Here is an 18,716-nt window from a genome sequence, read left to right on the forward strand (position 1 = left end):
TGCATTTAATCCCACCAAACTGATGTATATCAAAGATAAAAAGGCATGGCTATTCATGACAATATGTATATATGCCATTCATATATACATATTGCCACCTTCTTACTATTTTTTTTAAAGAAATATTATTTCAACATCCCAAATGCTGAAGAACTTTAGATGCATTTGGCAGTTTGTCATTCCTTTGGCAGGCTTTACACGTGAAGCATACTGTTGCAAATCAAATGCTGTTATAATTACACATTATCAAATTTTTCAGATTAAAAATACTAATATGCGTAAAATTTTAAATTACTGTTAAGCCTTAAGTATTATTCTCTGGCAACTTCAAACATGAGTGATGGATTAAACTGCCTACCTTCCAATACCCTGGAAGCTTCTCAAGGATCCTTTCATAGTATTTACAGAGAATTGTCCCTGAATGAAGAATATGTAATGCTACTGATCATCTTCTGCCATATGTGTAGCAACAAGAATGAATGGAGCATGCATCCATAATCCTTTGCAATCCATGACACACGAGGAAAAGCTTTATGGCAGGCGTTTAAATGAATGTGGAAAATGTTTTTGAAGGCCAAGTGGATGAAAATCACTATGATGTATGATTAGTGTCAGCTTTCAGTGTTCTCAAATGCTAATCTGTAGCACACTATCGAATACTGTCCAATATTAACTGTCATATATCTGATACTGCAATTAGTTGCTAGTGACTAATATTTTAATATTTGACAAGTAAATGAACATTCAGAATGCACGAGGAATATCCAATATTTAAATGCTGGTTTTTAATGTATGGGAACCCGTGCATTTCTTCTCTACTTTTGAAAATAAAATACACATGCCTCCCACTAGAAAGCACTCTTACTTTCTAGGTGGAATGAATACATGGCTTTATTTTACTGTAAATGCAAACACACACACACAATCTTAACTGGATAGCTGCTATTAAAATTGCTCACATCATGATGATTACCCTGAATAAATACTTCAATGATACAAACATTAATAAAATGAATACAAGCCTTGACCTCTGCTATTATGACTCACATTTGAAGTCTGCTTAATTACAGGAACGCTGCCAGGGCTCTGACACGTCAGCCTCTGCAAAAATGCAGAGAGTATATATGGCACAATGTTTACAGATGCTTAAATTGTGCCAGTTTTTAGTGCACTGAACAGTAAATTCTGCTTCCTATCTGAGAGCAGGAAAAATTGTCTAGAAAATGGGAGAAAGCAAGCTGCTGTCAGTACTTCACTGTCTTCAAGACTTCAATACTTGATACACTATAATTTATTGCTAATTAACAGAACTAAAATAGAACCTTTTGTGTGTCATCCATTGGCCTCTGTGTAGTTCAAAGTTTTCTAGTTGCAATGCAAGTGTTCAAGTGTAGGTTTGCATGACATGTGGCTTTTGCAAAAGGACACGGATTACGCTGGGATATGGAACATAGTTTAGTTTGGGAATCACATTCACACCAGTGTTAAGTGTGCATGTCAGTGCTGGGAGTGGTCAGTGTCAAAATTTGAAAGGCCAAAGCAATGTTCTCTATTTGTCCTCCATTTTAATCTTGTTAGTTTTAATCTTTCCTTTTTGCTCACTCTTTCTCTCCCTAAATCAAAGATACATGGGTTATATACAACTTATCCAAACTTTACAATTTAACTCTGTTATTCTATTATTTGAAGAGTGCTTTAAAATGTTATGGCTATAAGAAAAAAATCTCTTTTGGCCCTGGTTGCTCAGAAGAGGTCCACTTCTGAGAACACTGTGACGTTTCCTTTCCCATTTCTATTTCTAACTCTTCTCGTTTCCCCATCTGTTATATCTTCTGCTGTATTTTCAATTCACTCCGTATCCCGGTCATGTCTTCTTGCATTGGTCACCCTGTCTCCTGTGGCAGTTACAGAGTAAGACAAATGAGATGAGCTGACCAGTGAAGGAGACCATCAAGTTACGGCAAATCCCTGAGCTTTTCAAATGTCATGGTGTGTTTTATAAAACCAGTGAATGACTCAACAGTTGAATTCTATTCAAAAGAATGAAGCAAAGACACACATACTATAATTCTACCTAAGGTGCAGTTGGGAGGTTTATAGGGAAGGCTAGAATTAGTCATATTTTGGACATGTATATTAAAAAATACAAATGGAAATCAAAAGCCTCATATCCACTCTTATTCTCTATTACCATGGTAATCCTGATGGTAATTTGACCTTGTTATCAGCAATTAAGTGGCTGAACAGTCCCTCATTTCCCCTCTCTAATTATATATTTACTTTTTCAATTAGCCAGTGATTTATTGGCAAGGAACAGCATTGCGGAGATATTGTAAGGCCCCGTTCCCTCAACAAATTGCATCTCATCTTTCAAATTAAATTATTTCCAAGTACCGTAGTAATCAGTCATGTACAAATTCCTTTTGGCTCAATTGAGTATCTTCTTGACTAAAATTAGTTGGGTTGGTGCCTCGGTAAGCCCAGTTTGTCATTTGAATCATATCCTGTTCCTTTTCCAAAAGCTGCTAAGAGAAGCTTGGGCATATAATGGCTGCTAAACTGAGTAGCCTGGGTTTGCTTCTCCTTTTCTAACTTGCTTAATCAAGCCTCTCCTTCTGATAGGTTTGCAGAAAAAGCACTACATGGGCTGTACGGAACATCCCATTTGTTATTCTCTTTCTCTCTCTCCCTCCCTCCCTCTCTCTCTCTCTCTCTCTCTCTCTCTCACACACACACACACACACACCACCTTGCTAAGGAAAAAGGCTGGAAAATGTGCCTGTTTGAAGGTAGTTGGGGTGTGGATTGGAGGGTGTAATATGATTCTAAGGGGCAAAATAAATGTCTAATGCTTTGCAAAGTTTTCAGCTGTCTTACCACCACACCCAAAATAGATTATTAGAAGATATGGTGGAATCTCTAGCTAGACTAGAGGGAGATGTTAAGAGATCAGGTTTAGAGTCCTTGCACTGGAGAAAGCAGCAAAGACCTGACTTCCTCTAGAAGCTTTGAGACCTCATCTGACTGTACTCAAGGGAATATAGCCAGTCTGGCAAGATTCTTGTAACATAGGTGACTAACAATAAAGCTTCTGTTTGAGACTCTTCACAAATGATTCTGGTTGTTTGTGCCTGACAAAACTATAGTTCAATCTGAGGCAGGCTTTCCAAAGAACACAGGACAATTTTTTGAAGCAGAGATGAAGTTTATTCAACAGAAAAATAGTCAGTTAATCATCAAAGGTGGCCATGAATTGAAAAGAAAAGTTGGTTTCTTTTATAGAGAGATCTGTCTTTTGTCCTTGGAAAGCGAGCAGGGATTACCAGAAAGCACCTCAGGTCCACTGGAGAGGAAATGTGACTTCCTGCCCTGCAGGGTTTTGCAGTTTGTCGTCTTTTGTAAGTTAAGGTGGTGACCCCAAGGTGATAGGTTTGAGTGGGGAAGCCTATTGTGGGTGTAAGGAATTTTCATATCTGGAGGAATTTCTCATAGTTTTTAATTGAGTTGCCAGTGTTTGCCAATTTTTTAATCTAAGACACGTTTAGTGAGTTTCAGCCTAGATGTCAGAATCAGTGGAAAGGCTTTTAAGGTCTGTGGGTTCACCAGCAGGTCAGGCCAGACAGGGTTGGTGGGTGACGTGGAAGGCAGAGGGGTGGCATAGCGTTTTTCTTATGGCAAGATAAACTCTGCTCTTGGTCTTGCCCATATTCCAACTACATTCTTTATCATATTGCACAAGGCCTGTTGCAGCTCTCAAGCCTTTACAGATTCTTTTCTAAGGCATTGCCTCTTGTGTCCAAAAAATGTATATTGTGAATTGAAAACTAGTTGTTAACTAAGAACAATGGACCACAGGCCCTGTGGAAAACTGGTTGAGGAACAAGGCTCTTATCCCATCACCATTCGCTGAAAGCCTAACTATAGAGATGCTACAGATCACATGGAATGACAAGTCCAGTTGCTAGGAAGAAGGAAAAACATATTTTATGGTTCTCCTACCCTTTTCATTCTTTTAATAAACATCAGATTGTGAAAATCAATGGCTGCAGCATTTTTATTTAAAAATTGAAATGTCTCAATGGAACATGAGAACAAGACAACCCTCAAAAATTCTTAAATAGGGCTATTATTTAATTAAAAAATGAAATATGAAATGAAATTGTCATAATTCAAAATTGATTATGATTTTTAAAGAAAAGAGGTAAATTTAGAGCATGGACTGTCCTATATCTGTTCTAAACAGAACACATTTAATGATGTAAATCCTATTTACTTCAACTGTCAAAAAATGCTCCCATCATTTTTTCTTCCAGAATACACTGAATTCTATAATTGATTAAATGATGGTAGCAACTCAGACTTTTACTGAGTTTGGGCTTCATTTTCTTACTCCTTTATTTTTGTGAAAAGTAATAAAGTTATGTAGTATCTCTGAAGCTATATATTCCAAATGCTATGAAGTTTTCCATGGGTCTTTCACTTTTCATTCATACTTGCTAAGAAAATGAAGAGTTAATTGGAAACTGATTGTTGACTGTTAATCTTGAGTACAGGAAAAATATGTTCTGTCTGACATACAAATTCTTTAGATCAGATCTTGCCTTATGAAGGATACTTCCTTTATTTTGTCCATCACAGGGGCTATAATATTTTGAAGGCAAGGCATGAGTGCATCTTTGATGAATGAGATTTGTTACACAGAAAAGGCAATATGTTTTCATGTCTTTCCAGCAATGGAGAATAAGTGAAATTCAAGTGAAATTTTATCTCCTTCAGCCTAGATATTTTCTACTTAGGCTAGTGTTATATTGATTCATAGATAGCTCATATTTTCAAACGAGATCAAATTTATGGAGGGATCCTCCACTGTGTGCCTTTGACACTTTCATGAATGTGACCTTCACATGACTAACATTCCAATTAAAAGTGCTGTCCCAGAGATTTCCCATCTCATTCATATGCTCTTTGATATATTCAATGTACTATAATTCCTAGTTTAAATAATATATGCATAAAACTTGAGACAAGTAGTCTAATTCTTTCCACACCAGCTTAGCCAAATAGAAATTAAACACAGGGAAGATGTTTATGCCGTATGCTACAGGTACAAGATTTTGTGGCCCATAACATGGTGTGCAAGAGTTAAAAAGGACTCCTGCAAATGATTCTTAGTGTAAGAATATAAGCATATTACATTTACTTTTGTAATTATCACTTCTGTAATACAAACATTATTTGGAACGTATAGTATTCTCGGTCTTCTGTAGTCCTTCAACCTAATCCTGCAAAGTTGGATGAAGGGACATTACACCACTGACACTTAGATGTTCTAACTCACATTATCTCCAGCAAGCAGGGTCAATGGCTATGTGATCTATCTATGATGAGACCTGTAATACAATGCCAGAGAGCACTGGACTGGAAGTGGCCACTTCTGAAACTGTTTTCTCCCATCAAGCATATTATAAATCAGCTACCTTTGTTTAGAATCTGCCAGATATTCTTTAATATCAAATTATCTAGTTCTATTTCAGCTGCCTTTCCCTTCCTGTACTAGTTACTTCCAGTGCAGTAGGAAGATTGTTGTCAACATAATGGACACTCTCAAGAATCATTGTAAGTATTTTATTTCTTATAGATCACATGAATTCATCTAAGGTAAACCCATGTTGAACTCAACATGATTATGCAATATAATTCTTTTAAACTGAACATTTGGTAGCTTACTTAAGCAAATTTTGTATCTTAAGCTAACTTAAAATTGGCACACTTTTGTTTAAATGTTCTTCACTCTTTCATACACATTGTATTAAAACAATTGTGTCTAGGTAAATAACTGCTTTTTGTTCCTTCCTAGAATTTCAACAAAGGAGCCGGGATATTCAAGACAGCAACAGAGAAGACTATAGCATTGTTCCTACAAAGAATATTTATATGTATAAAAAGCGTACTGTTTAAAAACTGAATAAAACTGAAATCTGCGGTTGTTTAAAGTAGATGCATATGATTCAGACTGTTTTTTTTAATGAAAGAAAAATAGTTATTTGTGGATAGATCATGTTGGTTGAGTGGCCAAGAAGTAGATTGGGACCTATTTGAAGGTCTCCAGGCAACATGCAAAGTTTTCAAATTCCTATTGATCCCGCCATATCTCATAGCTGAAATTTAAAAAAGAGGTTAACAAGGAATTGTGGTATGAACGAAGTGTGGTTTTCTTTTGATTCTGCTATTTTCAATTATGGTTCCCAAAAAGCAGCAGTGGAGCAAAGTGAAGCCACAGAATTTTTGAAATTATACAATATTTATTATTTTTACTCAAGTGAAAATTCAAAGAGACTAATCCAGATTGGGGGGCCCATGCAGTGAGAGGGAGAATCTTTCTTTCCCCCAACATTTGTCTGTTAAAAATAATAATTGGTATCAGTGGAGAAGAAAAAAGCCACACATTCTGATTTCTGTTGAGTAAATCAAAGTAGAGATAGAAACTATAATATATGGTAATAATTACATATATATAAATACATATATTATATATATGTATTTATATATATTAAACATATATAAATTACATATATAAAGCTTTAAGCAACAATAATCATATAAAATATTATTGCAAAGTGCTGAATCCAAAAGTTGCAGCTTCATACTTTTTTTGAAATGGGAGAGGATAAGGGGAGGAGACAACAACCAAGCAAAATTCTAAAACAGTTGCACAATTTTGGGTGTCACACAAGAAGAATCCCTTTATATGGAGATGAAGAAATGGGCTTCTGCAAGTGGGAATTTTTTTAAAAAAGGACTTCTCTTACAGAGGTTAGCATCTGTATAAGATCATAATGATACCACCAGTCTCTCTGATAGCCTTAAAGGTTAAAATTGAAAATTGGACTTAATAAGTAGCCTGTTCCAATCTTTTATTCAAGTGTAATGTGATCGTAGTATATTGGTTGGACCATCACAAGAAAAACAGAATTTTCTAACTCCATGTTCAGTTCCTTGCTTGTTGAAAAAGCCTGATTTCTGCCACTCTTAGAGTACCATTCACAAAATATCCTCTATTTAAGAAGAGGTGAGAAATGTGCTCCAACTACATAGTACTCTTTAATTCAGTAAGCTGCTTAATGGCTACATTCACCTATTGTTAATATAACTATAGATAAGCCTGTCTTGTAAGCACAGCCACTCTCTTGCAATAACAATAGATATGTATTTTTAGTAAATTGTTTAAGTAATCAAAGGCAATGTCTCTTCTCACCTTCGAAAGGAAATTAGATGAGTTATCATTATATTGTTTTCCAGATGGAGCACCACTGTATTTTCTCCTGAGGTTCCCCTTCCTTCTCCCAAGAGTTTTTTTTTGTTTGTTTGTTTGTTTTGGTGAGAAAGAGCAGCTTCAAGGAAATTTTTAATAAATCATATTGAAATCTTTATTGAAATCAGTAGTCTGCTGTGTTTTCATCCTGGATTATTTTGTAATACTATAAACTAGGTAAAGGCTCATTCAGATAGAGCTCAACTCCTGAAGACTTCTAGGCAGAGCCATTCTCTAGACCCGTGATGGCAAACCTATGACATGCATATCACAGGTGGCATGCGTAGCCATATCGGTGGGCACGCAAGCTCAGCTCCGGCGTGCGCAGGACTTCTGGGCCCACCAGAAGTAGGGAAACAGGCTGTTTCCTGCCTCCGGAGGACCTCAGGGGGTGGTGGGGAAGGCCCATTTTTTTCTGTCCCCAGGCTCTAGAGCCTTTCTAGAAGTCTGGGGAGAGTGAAAACGGCCTTCCACCCCACGGAGGCCCTCTGGAGGCCAGAAATTTGCCAACTTCCGGTGGGACACACACACACCCTCGCTCCTGGCACACGATGGCAAAAAGGTTAGCCATCACTATTCTAGAGTCTAGACACCCATTAACAACAGGGATCCCCAGTCTGTGGACTAGCACCTGTCCATGGCATGCTGGAAACTGGTCTGCACAAACAAGTGAAGCCCCATCGGTGGGATGCAGGCAACACACAAAACCACACCCTCTCCGGTCCATGGAAAAACCTCTCTCCACGGAACTGGTCCCTGGTGCCAAAAGATTGGGGACCGTTGATTAACAATGTCTAATATAATTCCATATCACTTACCTCCATTTTGCTTCTAATTTTGTTCAGGTACAATTCCATTTTGTGCAGGTAAAACGGGAACATGTGGGTTCTGTCTGTCCTATCAATAGAAGACCTTTTCATGAAGAGGCATTTATCGCTTATTTTCCCCCCTTCGATATCAGAATAACTGGCTTGAGAAACTATTCATTTGACTACTGTAGGGCTCAATTCTCTGTTCCATCTAATGGGGAAAAAGGTATATTAGCCCCATTTTGCCCTGTAACTTTCGGTTTTCTAGAGGAAGTCCTCAATTTATGAACATTTGTTTACTGACTGTTTGGCACTGAAAAAAATGACTTATGACCAGTCCTTGTATTTAACAACTATTCTAGCATTCCCACAGTCACATGATCAAAATTGGTGTGCTTGGCAACCAACTATATTTTTTCAATGGTGGCAATATTCAAGAAGTCATATGATGGCCCTTTGGGATCTTCCCAGCCAGTTTCCAACAACCAAAATCAATGAGGAAGCTGGGTTCACTTAACAACCCTGGTGACTTAATGACAGGAATGATTTGCTTAACATAAAATCATAAAATCTGTTGTGACTCACTTAACTACTGCCACACTTAGCAATAGAAGTTCTGGTCCAAATTATGGTCATAATTTGAAGACTATCTGATTATAATAAACTTTGGTTTATTGGTTAAGATATTTAAATTTAGTAGCTGGGATCAATGTGGTTGTACAATGAGCCAGAACACACAGTTATGGTTGATTGGTTGGAGAGTGCTGGCTCCTGCATGAGGCAATCTGTGCTGTGATTGGTTGCTGTGGGTGTGGAGAAAAAGGGGGAGGTTCCCTTTTTTCCCACCCTTTTCTTCTTTGTGCCCTGTGTGCTCTGAGATTTACCTCATGATGCTCCTGTTTGCCTGACTCTCTTGCTTGCTGTAATGTAAATGTAAAATATATTTATTTATATAAAACTACAAATTCGCCTCAGTGTCTCTCTGACTTCATTTGGACACCTGCTGAGCAATTCCCTGACATTATTCCCCCTCAATAAAGCCATAGTCAGAAGTCTTGTTCTGAGTTATTGATTAGGCAATATACTATTATGACTCGGGTGGAAGGAAAGGGCAACAGGCCAGTTCTGAATGAAGACAATAGCAATAGATACCCATTGTTAGGCTTTTTAAGATGGTAGCACTTGACCAACCCTATTTGGGAAGTCCAAAAATTCCAAAAGAGGTCAACTGTCAACTACCTCTATATTCACATGAAACAGCTGCATGTCTTTGTAGTTTACAGAAATTCCTAGAAAGTGCAAATTGCTCCCTGAGGGGGAAAAACCATCCCATTGCTTTGCAGCTCTGCATAACCAGCCTTCCGCACACCCATCAGCTGGCTGGTAGTGAATCCTTGTAAGGGGAAGAGGGGAAGAGAAATTAGTAGAGCCAAGGGAGAAAGTTGACTTTAACTTTCTTTTTTCTCTCTCAACCTCCAATGCTTCTTACTAAAAGAGAAATGTTACTGTAGCTGTGCAAGATTTGACTGTAATCATGGTATGATTGCTTACAATCTTTTACAGCCACCTTATTCTGCCTAAATGGGATAATGACTCAAGCTGGGCTGGCTTGAGTCAAATTTTAAACGGATTTTAAATTGGAATGTTTTAATTACGGCCAAAATTATTTAATTATTTTAAACAGATTTTAGATTTTGTATGTTTTGTATGTATGTCTTGTTTTTACTTTGGCTGTTCACCGCCCTGAGTCCTACATTGGAGAAGGGCGGTATAGAAATTTAAACAAATAAATAAATAAATAAAATAATTAAAACAGGGAAGGGTGAAACCGGCTTCTTTACCAGGACAGCAGATCATTTCATAGCATAAGAAGAAATGCTGCCTCAGATGGTTCTCCACTTTTGGAAAACATCATCTGGCTTTTTATTCAGCATATTTTCAATCCTTTCTCTTCATCATCACCTAAATACCTGCTGTAACTGAAGAAGACACAGGACCTGTTGTTCAGTTATTTGGTTGCTACAATATCACTCACAACTTCCGTTTGGCAGACTAGGCCATGCAGAATCTTAGAAGCCTTTCCATGCAGCCCAAACTCCAAGGAGTCTCCCTCCTTAAGTGTATGGATTGAGACCCTTTTTACTGATCCTACCTTCCCCACCCAAGCCTATGCATGGAAAAATAAAACTCCTTTAACTTGTTAATGGCTGAGGATGCTCCCCACCACTGTTGCTTGGGGTTTGAAATGCAATGAATGTGTTGCTATAGCAACCTGTTCTTTATATGAGGGAGATTTTATGCTAATTCTGAGGAGACCCATGGATGCATATATTAAAGAAGGCCCTCCAGTTTTTAAGTAGTAGAGTCAAGTTTGAGAATTTGTTTCCTCGCAATGCCTTTTATTAACCCTGTTTTCTCTCCTTTTCTGCATTCCTTTCCCAGCTGTAACTTACACAAGTTACAAAAAGACCCCTCCGCCTGTACCCCCACGAACCACCTCGAAGCCACTCATTTCAGTTACAGCACAGAGCAGCACAGAATCCACCCAGGATGCCTATCAGGATAGCCGGACTCAGGGGATTTCCCCATGGCCTCAGGATGGCCTCAGGATGTACAACTCCACGGACAGTTTGGATAGTAACAAGGCTATGAATCTGGCCATGGAAACGGCAGCTGCACAACGCCACATGTCGGACAGTCAAATCAGCTCTGTGAGAACCAGTGACAAGGCCATCCTTGTGACAAAGGCTGAGGAGTTCTTGAAGAGTCGGCGCTCCTCTATAGGGATCCAGGTAGCCTGTCCTTAACACATGTTCTGGGATGAGCTACTCATCTGAGCTCTGTAAAGCATATCAGATGAGTCATTCAGCTCAGAGGCCCCTAATAACTTGAACAACAATCCCTGTGTGAAGTGATTATCATTAATTACAATTCACATCCTGGCTACATGACCATGCAGAGCAGAGTTGAGCTAGTGTGCAGTGCCCGGAAATAAAATGAATGAATACATCTCTGAGCAGGGTAGCTGCCACTAATGCTGCAGATGAAAATTATCCTGCTCAGTCACAAGTGAACAGCATGTTCATCTTTCTCTTTCCCTGGAGAGATTATGAAATTACGGCTGTGCGACTGTCAAACTGGGAACTGTAGTCAAATATTTCTTTTTTCCTCCCTTCTGCTTTGTGCTACCCTGTTTTTCCTTCATGGCTGTGTTTTAATTACATAGCAATGGAGACTAATGTAGACGGGTGAGTTTGAAGCTATAAGAAAACTAATTTATAAAGAATATAGAATTAGTAACAGTTTTTTCCTTTGGTGTTCCTTTGATGTTATGCCACTAGTGTAACAAGAAGTACTGTATTTCTAAGCACATACTACAACAGAAATTATCAATAAAAGCTAAAGCATGCCTACAGGTCTGACCTGCAACACAACTTTTACAAATATTGAGGTTCCACCGAACCTGCTTATACTTCTACTTTAGAAACACACAGGTATTTCTAAAATCACCTCTACATTTGGTGATAAGAAATAGAAAGAACAATTCCTGGTAATAAGCACCATGGAAGTGATGCTTCCTTGGTCAGAATAATCAGTTTTAAGCTAGTCCACTGCTTCAACTAACCCACTTATTTAAACAGCATTGTTTATTTTTATTTTAAGAAAAAATCAATGTATCTAAGGAGATATGTTAATTCATGAAACCAAGGGGTTTCCATGGATATGGGAGTCCCAAAATGCCAAGGTAGTGTGCAAGTCTACATGGTTTGAATCCTTGCCACTTTTCTAGATATGTGCTGTGCACCAAAGAGGGTGGGGCTTTGATCATACCTGCCATCTTAACTTTTCTGACACTCCACTCCACTGACACTCCTGTTGATGCTTCACAATAATAGCTGGATTGATCCATAATGTTTGTTGCACAAGCCATAGAATCATGGATTCCCATAGCACTAGACTGTAATGAGTAGGTTCATACATCATAATAAACTAACCACATGAGCCTAGAATTGCTTCTTGGTTTGGTTTGGTTTAGTTGGATTGGTTTATATGGCTGTCAGGTTTCCATTCTCTGATGCTGAAAAGCTCTTAGAAGGATCAACAATTAATTTAGATTTAATTTACATTCTATTTAAGGGTTGAGGATTCTCAGAAGCAGTTAAAGGTAATCTTGGATCTTGTGTAGGCATCCTCCCTAATTAGGTTCAGTTCTGTGTTACTATAGTATTTTTCACCTTTCCCTTCCTGGCAATATGGCAGCAGGGTGGAATTACTGTTTCCTTTAAATAAAAACTATCCTATTGATAATAATGCTGAATTAAATAGATACCGTGAAGTGTTCCTTGATTAGATATGTCTCATTTAAAAGAGCTCTTCCAAAAGCATTTCTGCAGCTATGAGCAATTGGACTCAAGGCCTATGCCTATGAAATGCCATGGGGTTTGGATAAAAATCCATCTATTTATTTCTGCCCAACGGCTTTGCTACAGTCTAATGGAAAGGATGCAGTTTAGCATAAATGCAAAATGTTCAGGTCATCTATTCCCTATAGGCTTACGCAGTAATTAAACACAGGGGTGAAACAATTCACACTGCAGTATACTGCAGTGAGGTTTTTCTTTTTAAGGATGTGCATGCAGCTTTAGTAAATGATAATGAAAGGCTTAGAAGATTGTCCGCTAGTTTGGGTTTCTAAGTACCACTTTCCTATTGAATCTATTCAGTCAGAAAGTGTGAAGGGCTTTTTTTTTCATCTATTATGTATAGTGCTTGTGTCCAAAGCTGTGATCATATCAAATGCTTTGATTCATCTACTTTCTGTACAATTAATCATAACATTCTCATTCCATCATTCAAATATTTCTTTTCCTTGTTCCTTTTAATGCCCATTATGAGAATAGTATCTTTTTATTCACTGATTTGGAATTGTGTAGATACAGAATCCTATCATATATTTGCCTAGCAATTTACACAGACACCCAACAAATCTCTATAGCAACAAGGCATTTGGTGTTCATTCTCTATTCTTTACTTTCAAGTACAGTAAATGACAAACACTATTTGTTAAAGATATAGTCTCCTTTAAAAAAAAATTAAGCTGAGTAAGATAAAGACTTCCTGCAGCCATTTCTTCAGCAAATCCCACTGAGGCTATAGAGCCCATAAAACAGGAAGCACAAAATCAGCCAAATTTATTTGTTTACAAGTAAATCATTTCTGTGGTCACTGGCAAACCCTCAACTGTAATCTGTGGAAGAAAAGATAGAACAGTTATGGCTGCCAAAAATACAAGTAGCAGGTTCTTGTTTACAATACACAAATAATGTGTTTCATAAACCTTTTTTGATTTCCCAGTTAAACCTGCATTTAGAACATCTGAGAATTTTATTTCCATATTGACTTGATTAAAGACACAGCAAGCACGCTTATTAGATGACTATGCACTAATTTTGCAGTACATCTATATTTTCATTCACAGCGGGATTGTTTATTTTAGACGTTATTTGATTTATAAAGCAGTTTTATATAATTTGTAAACCAGAAGTAATATGAAGGAATGTAGCTTAATGTAAACCAATAAGCCAGTGTGACATTCTTAATTTTAGCCTTTTTGACATCAGCAGGTAAAAAAATCAACTACTGTCTTTTAACAGAAATTGCCTACAGAGCAGATTTTAAAAAAAAAAAATCAAAAAAATTAAATTCAGAGTAGATGTACAGTATTCAGACCAATGGCTTAGCTAAGCCTTTGTCATCATCAGTATTTGAAATCAAAATATTATTTCACTTTTAAATATTTCCCCTGACCAGAAATATCTGGAGTGCTATAATTCAGATGATCTTCCCCTCATCAAATATTCATTTTAGTTTAATGTTGCATTTTGTTTAAAATCCACTTCATACTTAGCACATGGCAGCCAGATTCTGTTACTGTTTTCCACAATGGGCATATAAAATATAAAGATGGCCAAACATTTTGGATCATGAGATACATGCATTTGAAATCCTTGGGATTTATTACTTAATGGCTGCATATCTTTCCTTATCCTTTATGTGTTTATTACAGAAATCATTGCTATGGATGTTAGCCAAATGCTTTAGTTTGTTTGCAATTATGGTCTCTGACCAAAATATTTCATAAAATGCCAAATGTATCTTGTTTATAGTGTTTGTATAGCAATTTGCTTTGTGCAAGCTGCAAAAACATTCTCAGAGGCCTCATCTCTGTTCTGCCACAAATGCTCTGGTTGCTGCTCTTCCCCACACAAAAGATATATGACTAAACATTAACGTTGCTAATTCTCCTGCACTGCCATGCCTTTCCTGCAAAAGCGAAGGCGAAGGCAAAGGGATGGGCCAGCCATTAGGGTTTGTTTGTTTTTTTCATCAGCATATCCGTACAGACTGGGAGAGTTTAGTCTGCCTTCATAATCACTGTGGGTAGAAATGATCTCCAACTGTCACGTTCACTTCAAAACATTTCTCCTTTGTCTTGAACTAGGTGGAAGCAGCAACTGATTCAGACAACGATAGCAAAGGCTTACGGGAGTATCATTCGGTTGGAGTGCAAGTGGAAGATGATAAACGGTAGGTTGGGCCATTTCTGTCTATGTTTTTGTCTGCTTGATGTATAGTATAGATGTCAGACTCAAAACCAAGACTGGCACATGGTAATTCTTCCAAGCTGAGTTCTTTATTGTTTCACACCTGTAGACAAAAATCTTGCCAGATGTGTACCCTTCTCCCTACACACATACGCACATGTGACAAGAGTTCTACAGGTGTTTATTCAAACCCCCCACATAGGTCCTTGGAAAGCAGCCCTGTTGCACAGGTCTGGATTCCAAGGTCAGCACAGCAAGAATCACTGGGTAACCGAGTCCACTGGGCACACACACAATCCAGGAAAGCAGTCCAGGAATCAAACATGCTAGGATAAATGGCACAGAACTGGGCACATTGCTCCAGCAACACTCAAGTCTTCAGGGTGGGGTTAAGTAGACAGTGCCCTTCATGAGAGGTGAGGTAGACTACCTAGCTGACCGGCGTTGTGCCTGTCTCCTCTCTGCTCTACGTGTTCTTGGATCAGGAGGAAGTGTGAACTCTACCTCCTCTTCATTGCTAAGGGGAGGCAGCTGCTCTCAGTCCTCACCTGGAGCCTCCAGGCCAACTTGCTGCAGCTGTGGTTCACCTCTCTCAGCCTCAGCCTGTCGCTAGTCTGACCAACACAGCTGAGGCTGCTCCATCAGGTTAGCCTTCTCTGAGCTCCAATCCTGACCCTGACTAATATTCAGCTCCACACTTTCCTCTGCAGACTCAAACTCACCCTCCTCCTCTGAACTTGCATCTGGAGAGGGGTCTGGGAGTGGATCCATGACACCAGACTGAGGAGTCATCTACAATATACTCTAGGAAGAAGAGGCTGTCTTCACCCTCTTTCTCTCACACATAATATTTGGGATGAGTTGCCTCTTACTCCTCTGGAATTCACTCCCTCCCTCCTGGGAATTCATCTCCTCACTACATTACATTCCATAAGATCAGAATTTCTCAGCCTTAGCAACATGAAGATCTATGGATTTCAACTTCATGCTGGGAATTCTGAGAATTGAAGTCGATATATATTCAAGTTGTCAAAGTTGAGAAACACACAGATATAGTAATGTGCTCACAGATATCTATTGTTTCCAAATAACAATGACAATCTTTTCTCAAACCCCATCATCTGCACCCTCTGTTTTAAACTTCATGGTTTTTAACTCATTTATTTCTGTTTAGTTTAGTGATAATGTGTCACTGTAGCATTTACAAAACACTCCTAGCTTCTATTGTGAGAATAAATCAACATTTGCTTTCGAAATTAAGTTTGAGTAATTGATTTGTATCTTGCTTTGGGTCATTAATAACCATTTATCCTGTAAAGACTGCAGTCCATTCATGTTGTGCCTTTCAATCTTTATATTCATTGTTATCAATATTTCTAAAGCTTTTCTTAAAACCCTGAAAATAGTAGATGGTGCCTTCTTTTTATAAACATTGTCAATATATGGATCAGTGTGTTGTTTTTCCATTTTACTCCAGCCATGGACGATTTAAGCGCTCAAACAGTGTAACGGCAGCTGTTCAAGCCGATTTAGAACTTGAAGGCTTTCCTGGACACATAACAATGGAGGACAAGGGACTTCAGTTTGGTGGCTCTTTCCAAAGACATTCAGAGCCAAGTACTCCTACTCAGTATGGTGCAGTAAGAACTGTACGGACACAAGGCCTCTTTAGTTATAGAGAAGATTATAGGACCCAGGTTGACACCTCCAATCTCCCGCCACCTGAACCCTGGTTGGAACCATCCATTGAGACCATTGAAACAGGACGAATGTCTCCATGTCGACGGGATGGGTCATGGTTTATGAAGCTGCTACACACTGAGACTAAAAGGATGGAAGGATGGTGTAAAGAGATGGAGAGAGAAGCAGAAGAAAATGATCTTTCTGAAGAAAGTAAGAATATATCTTTCCGTGCTTATTTTTATCTTACAGTTTTTAATCTATTCCCTTCTGTACTGTGGCTGTTATGACTTTGCATTTTGGAGTTGGACAAAAGAGGGAAATTTTGATGGACCGTGTACCTTGCCACTGCATTGCAGAGTGACTTCCCCAGAGTATTTCCTTTGCTTGTAAAAGCTGAAACTTCTACATTTCTATATAAAATCACATGAATATGTTTCCTTGTAACTACTGACTTCCAGATATGAAAGAGAATTCAGATGGGATTCCAAACATAAAACACAATACACTAAACTTTTAGAGAGAGGAAGAATTAGATTAGGAAGTATTTGACTCTTGCCTTCATTATATATTGCTAGCTTTAAAGAAAAATAGATCAAATTAATACCAGAAGCCCAGTAGAAATATATACCATTTCGAAGGTTAACATATTTTATGGATTCTATTTTCTAAGTTCTTATTAAAAGCTTACTAGCTTTTCGTACACTGCTTTATAGTAATTCTGAGTAAAACTGTTGTCCACCAATCAGTTTTGCCATCTGTATAAATTACTCATGTGCTGATCACCTCATGATTGCATTAGTGCAATGTGCCCTCAAAGACCACCTAGAAGCTATGGCTGGTTCAGAAAGCAGCTGTGCAAGCAGTAGCAGACGCCTCTTGGTGTGCCCATGTGTCACCACTGTTACACCAGCTGCATTGGCTTCCAGTCAGCTTCAGAGTGGAATTCAAGGTGCTGATTTTTACCTATAAAGCTCTGTTTGGCATATGACCTGGATATCTAAGATAATGCATTTGAGTCTCCAATTGTTTCTGCCCACCCACTACATTCTGGCAGAGTGTGTGTGGTCCAGGTCTCCAGTATAAAGCACCATCTTGCAGGACTGAGGAAGTGAATCTTCCACCCTCTGAAAAACAAGAAAGGCACCCTTTTTTCTGGAGTCCCTGAAAGCTTCGAAAACCTGGCTTTGGTCCCAGGCTCGAGGTTGATATTTATTATTTGTTCAGTGGTCCCTGTTTTGTTTTGCTTTGCTTTGTTTGATTTTGCTGTGTATATGATTATTTTAATCTGGAATGTCCATCTGATACGATGTTTTTATTTGATTTGATATTTTTTCTAGTTTTGTACACTGTCCAGAGTCTATTGGAATTGGGCAGATAGTAAATTCAAACGGAAGATATAAATAGTTTAGTATAATGTTAGTAAAATATAAGCAAAGCATGTTATGTAAATCATACTTAGAACTAGTATCAATAATAGAAGTGATAGATGCATTTTCAGTTCTGAACAGTACACACATTCTTAGAAATTGGAAAAACTGTTTTCGAAACTGGTGTTTTATCAGTTATATTAGAGAAGTAAGCATACTATATTCTATCTTGGTTATTGTATATTATTTTCTATAGATAAGGACTTGTCTGTCTTTCATTCAGTTATCAACAGCAGTCCAAACTCCTGTCAATAGAAACAAACATTGAATAGGAAGATTGAGGAAAGAAATGTTTCAATTTGCCCTAGAATAAGAGTAAAACATTTTCTAATAGGTACAAGTTACAAGGGAGATATATTGTGTTTTGTGCTAAGACAAGTTGACTTTGGAAAGCTACAATATAAATTGCCCTCCACTCTTTCCATGTAAAACATAAACAGGTAGCAGGTCAGAAAGAGTTGTAGAACTTTTGCTCTATTGAATACAAAAATAAGCATGTCTTGCTCTACATTAGAAATAATTGGTTGCATCCAGAGAAACTTCATCAAGCAAGCAAGCAAATGAAGGGATGGTTTTTCGACAGTAGTTCTTCAATGTTAGCCCATTCGTTAGCTAGCAAACTTAGTTGAATTCTATATCAGATAAAATAGATTGTGTACTTCCATTTTAAACCATTTTTCAAAGTTAAACATTTATTAAACTATTTTCAATGTTGCACAAATAGAATTTATTTAAATGATGCTTTGTTTCCTGAAAGGACTGAATTTCTTCAAACATGTTTTTAATGTAATTAAACAAACAAACAATATTTCTCTTTTTAGTTCTAACATGAAATCAGTTGAACTTTTAGCATTCCAAATTCTTTGAAGACAAACAAAAA

General features: G+C 37.8%; 1 protein-coding gene and 1 long non-coding RNA gene across 5 annotated transcripts in view; one reads left to right on the top strand and one right to left on the bottom strand.

Annotated features, from left to right (window-relative positions):
* Window positions 1-18,716, top strand: part of DLGAP2 (DLG associated protein 2) — a 459,052-nt gene that overhangs the window by 422,223 nt on the left and 18,113 nt on the right. For all 4 annotated transcript variants that reach the window (XM_034436765.3, XM_034436764.3, XM_034436770.3 and 1 more), the window contains 3 exons: window positions 10,564-10,913; window positions 14,624-14,709; window positions 16,204-16,619. In XM_034436765.3, coding sequence (XP_034292656.1) covers window positions 10,564-10,913; window positions 14,624-14,709; window positions 16,204-16,619 — 852 coding nt within the window. The remainder of the gene's footprint in view (window positions 1-10,563; window positions 10,914-14,623; window positions 14,710-16,203; window positions 16,620-18,716) is intronic.
* LOC117676933 (uncharacterized) lies at window positions 1,810-10,272 on the bottom strand. Its single transcript, XR_004594572.2, has 4 exons — window positions 10,092-10,272; window positions 9,006-9,041; window positions 8,131-8,209; window positions 1,810-1,895 (listed from the first exon to the last, which is right to left on the bottom strand). It is a non-coding gene; the product is annotated as an uncharacterized LOC117676933 (long non-coding RNA).

Source organism: Pantherophis guttatus, chromosome 1, assembly GCF_059756535.1.
Source record: "Pantherophis guttatus breed Tessera chromosome 1, ASM5975653v1, whole genome shotgun sequence".
Classification (NCBI taxonomy): Eukaryota; Metazoa; Chordata; class Lepidosauria; order Squamata; family Colubridae; genus Pantherophis; species Pantherophis guttatus.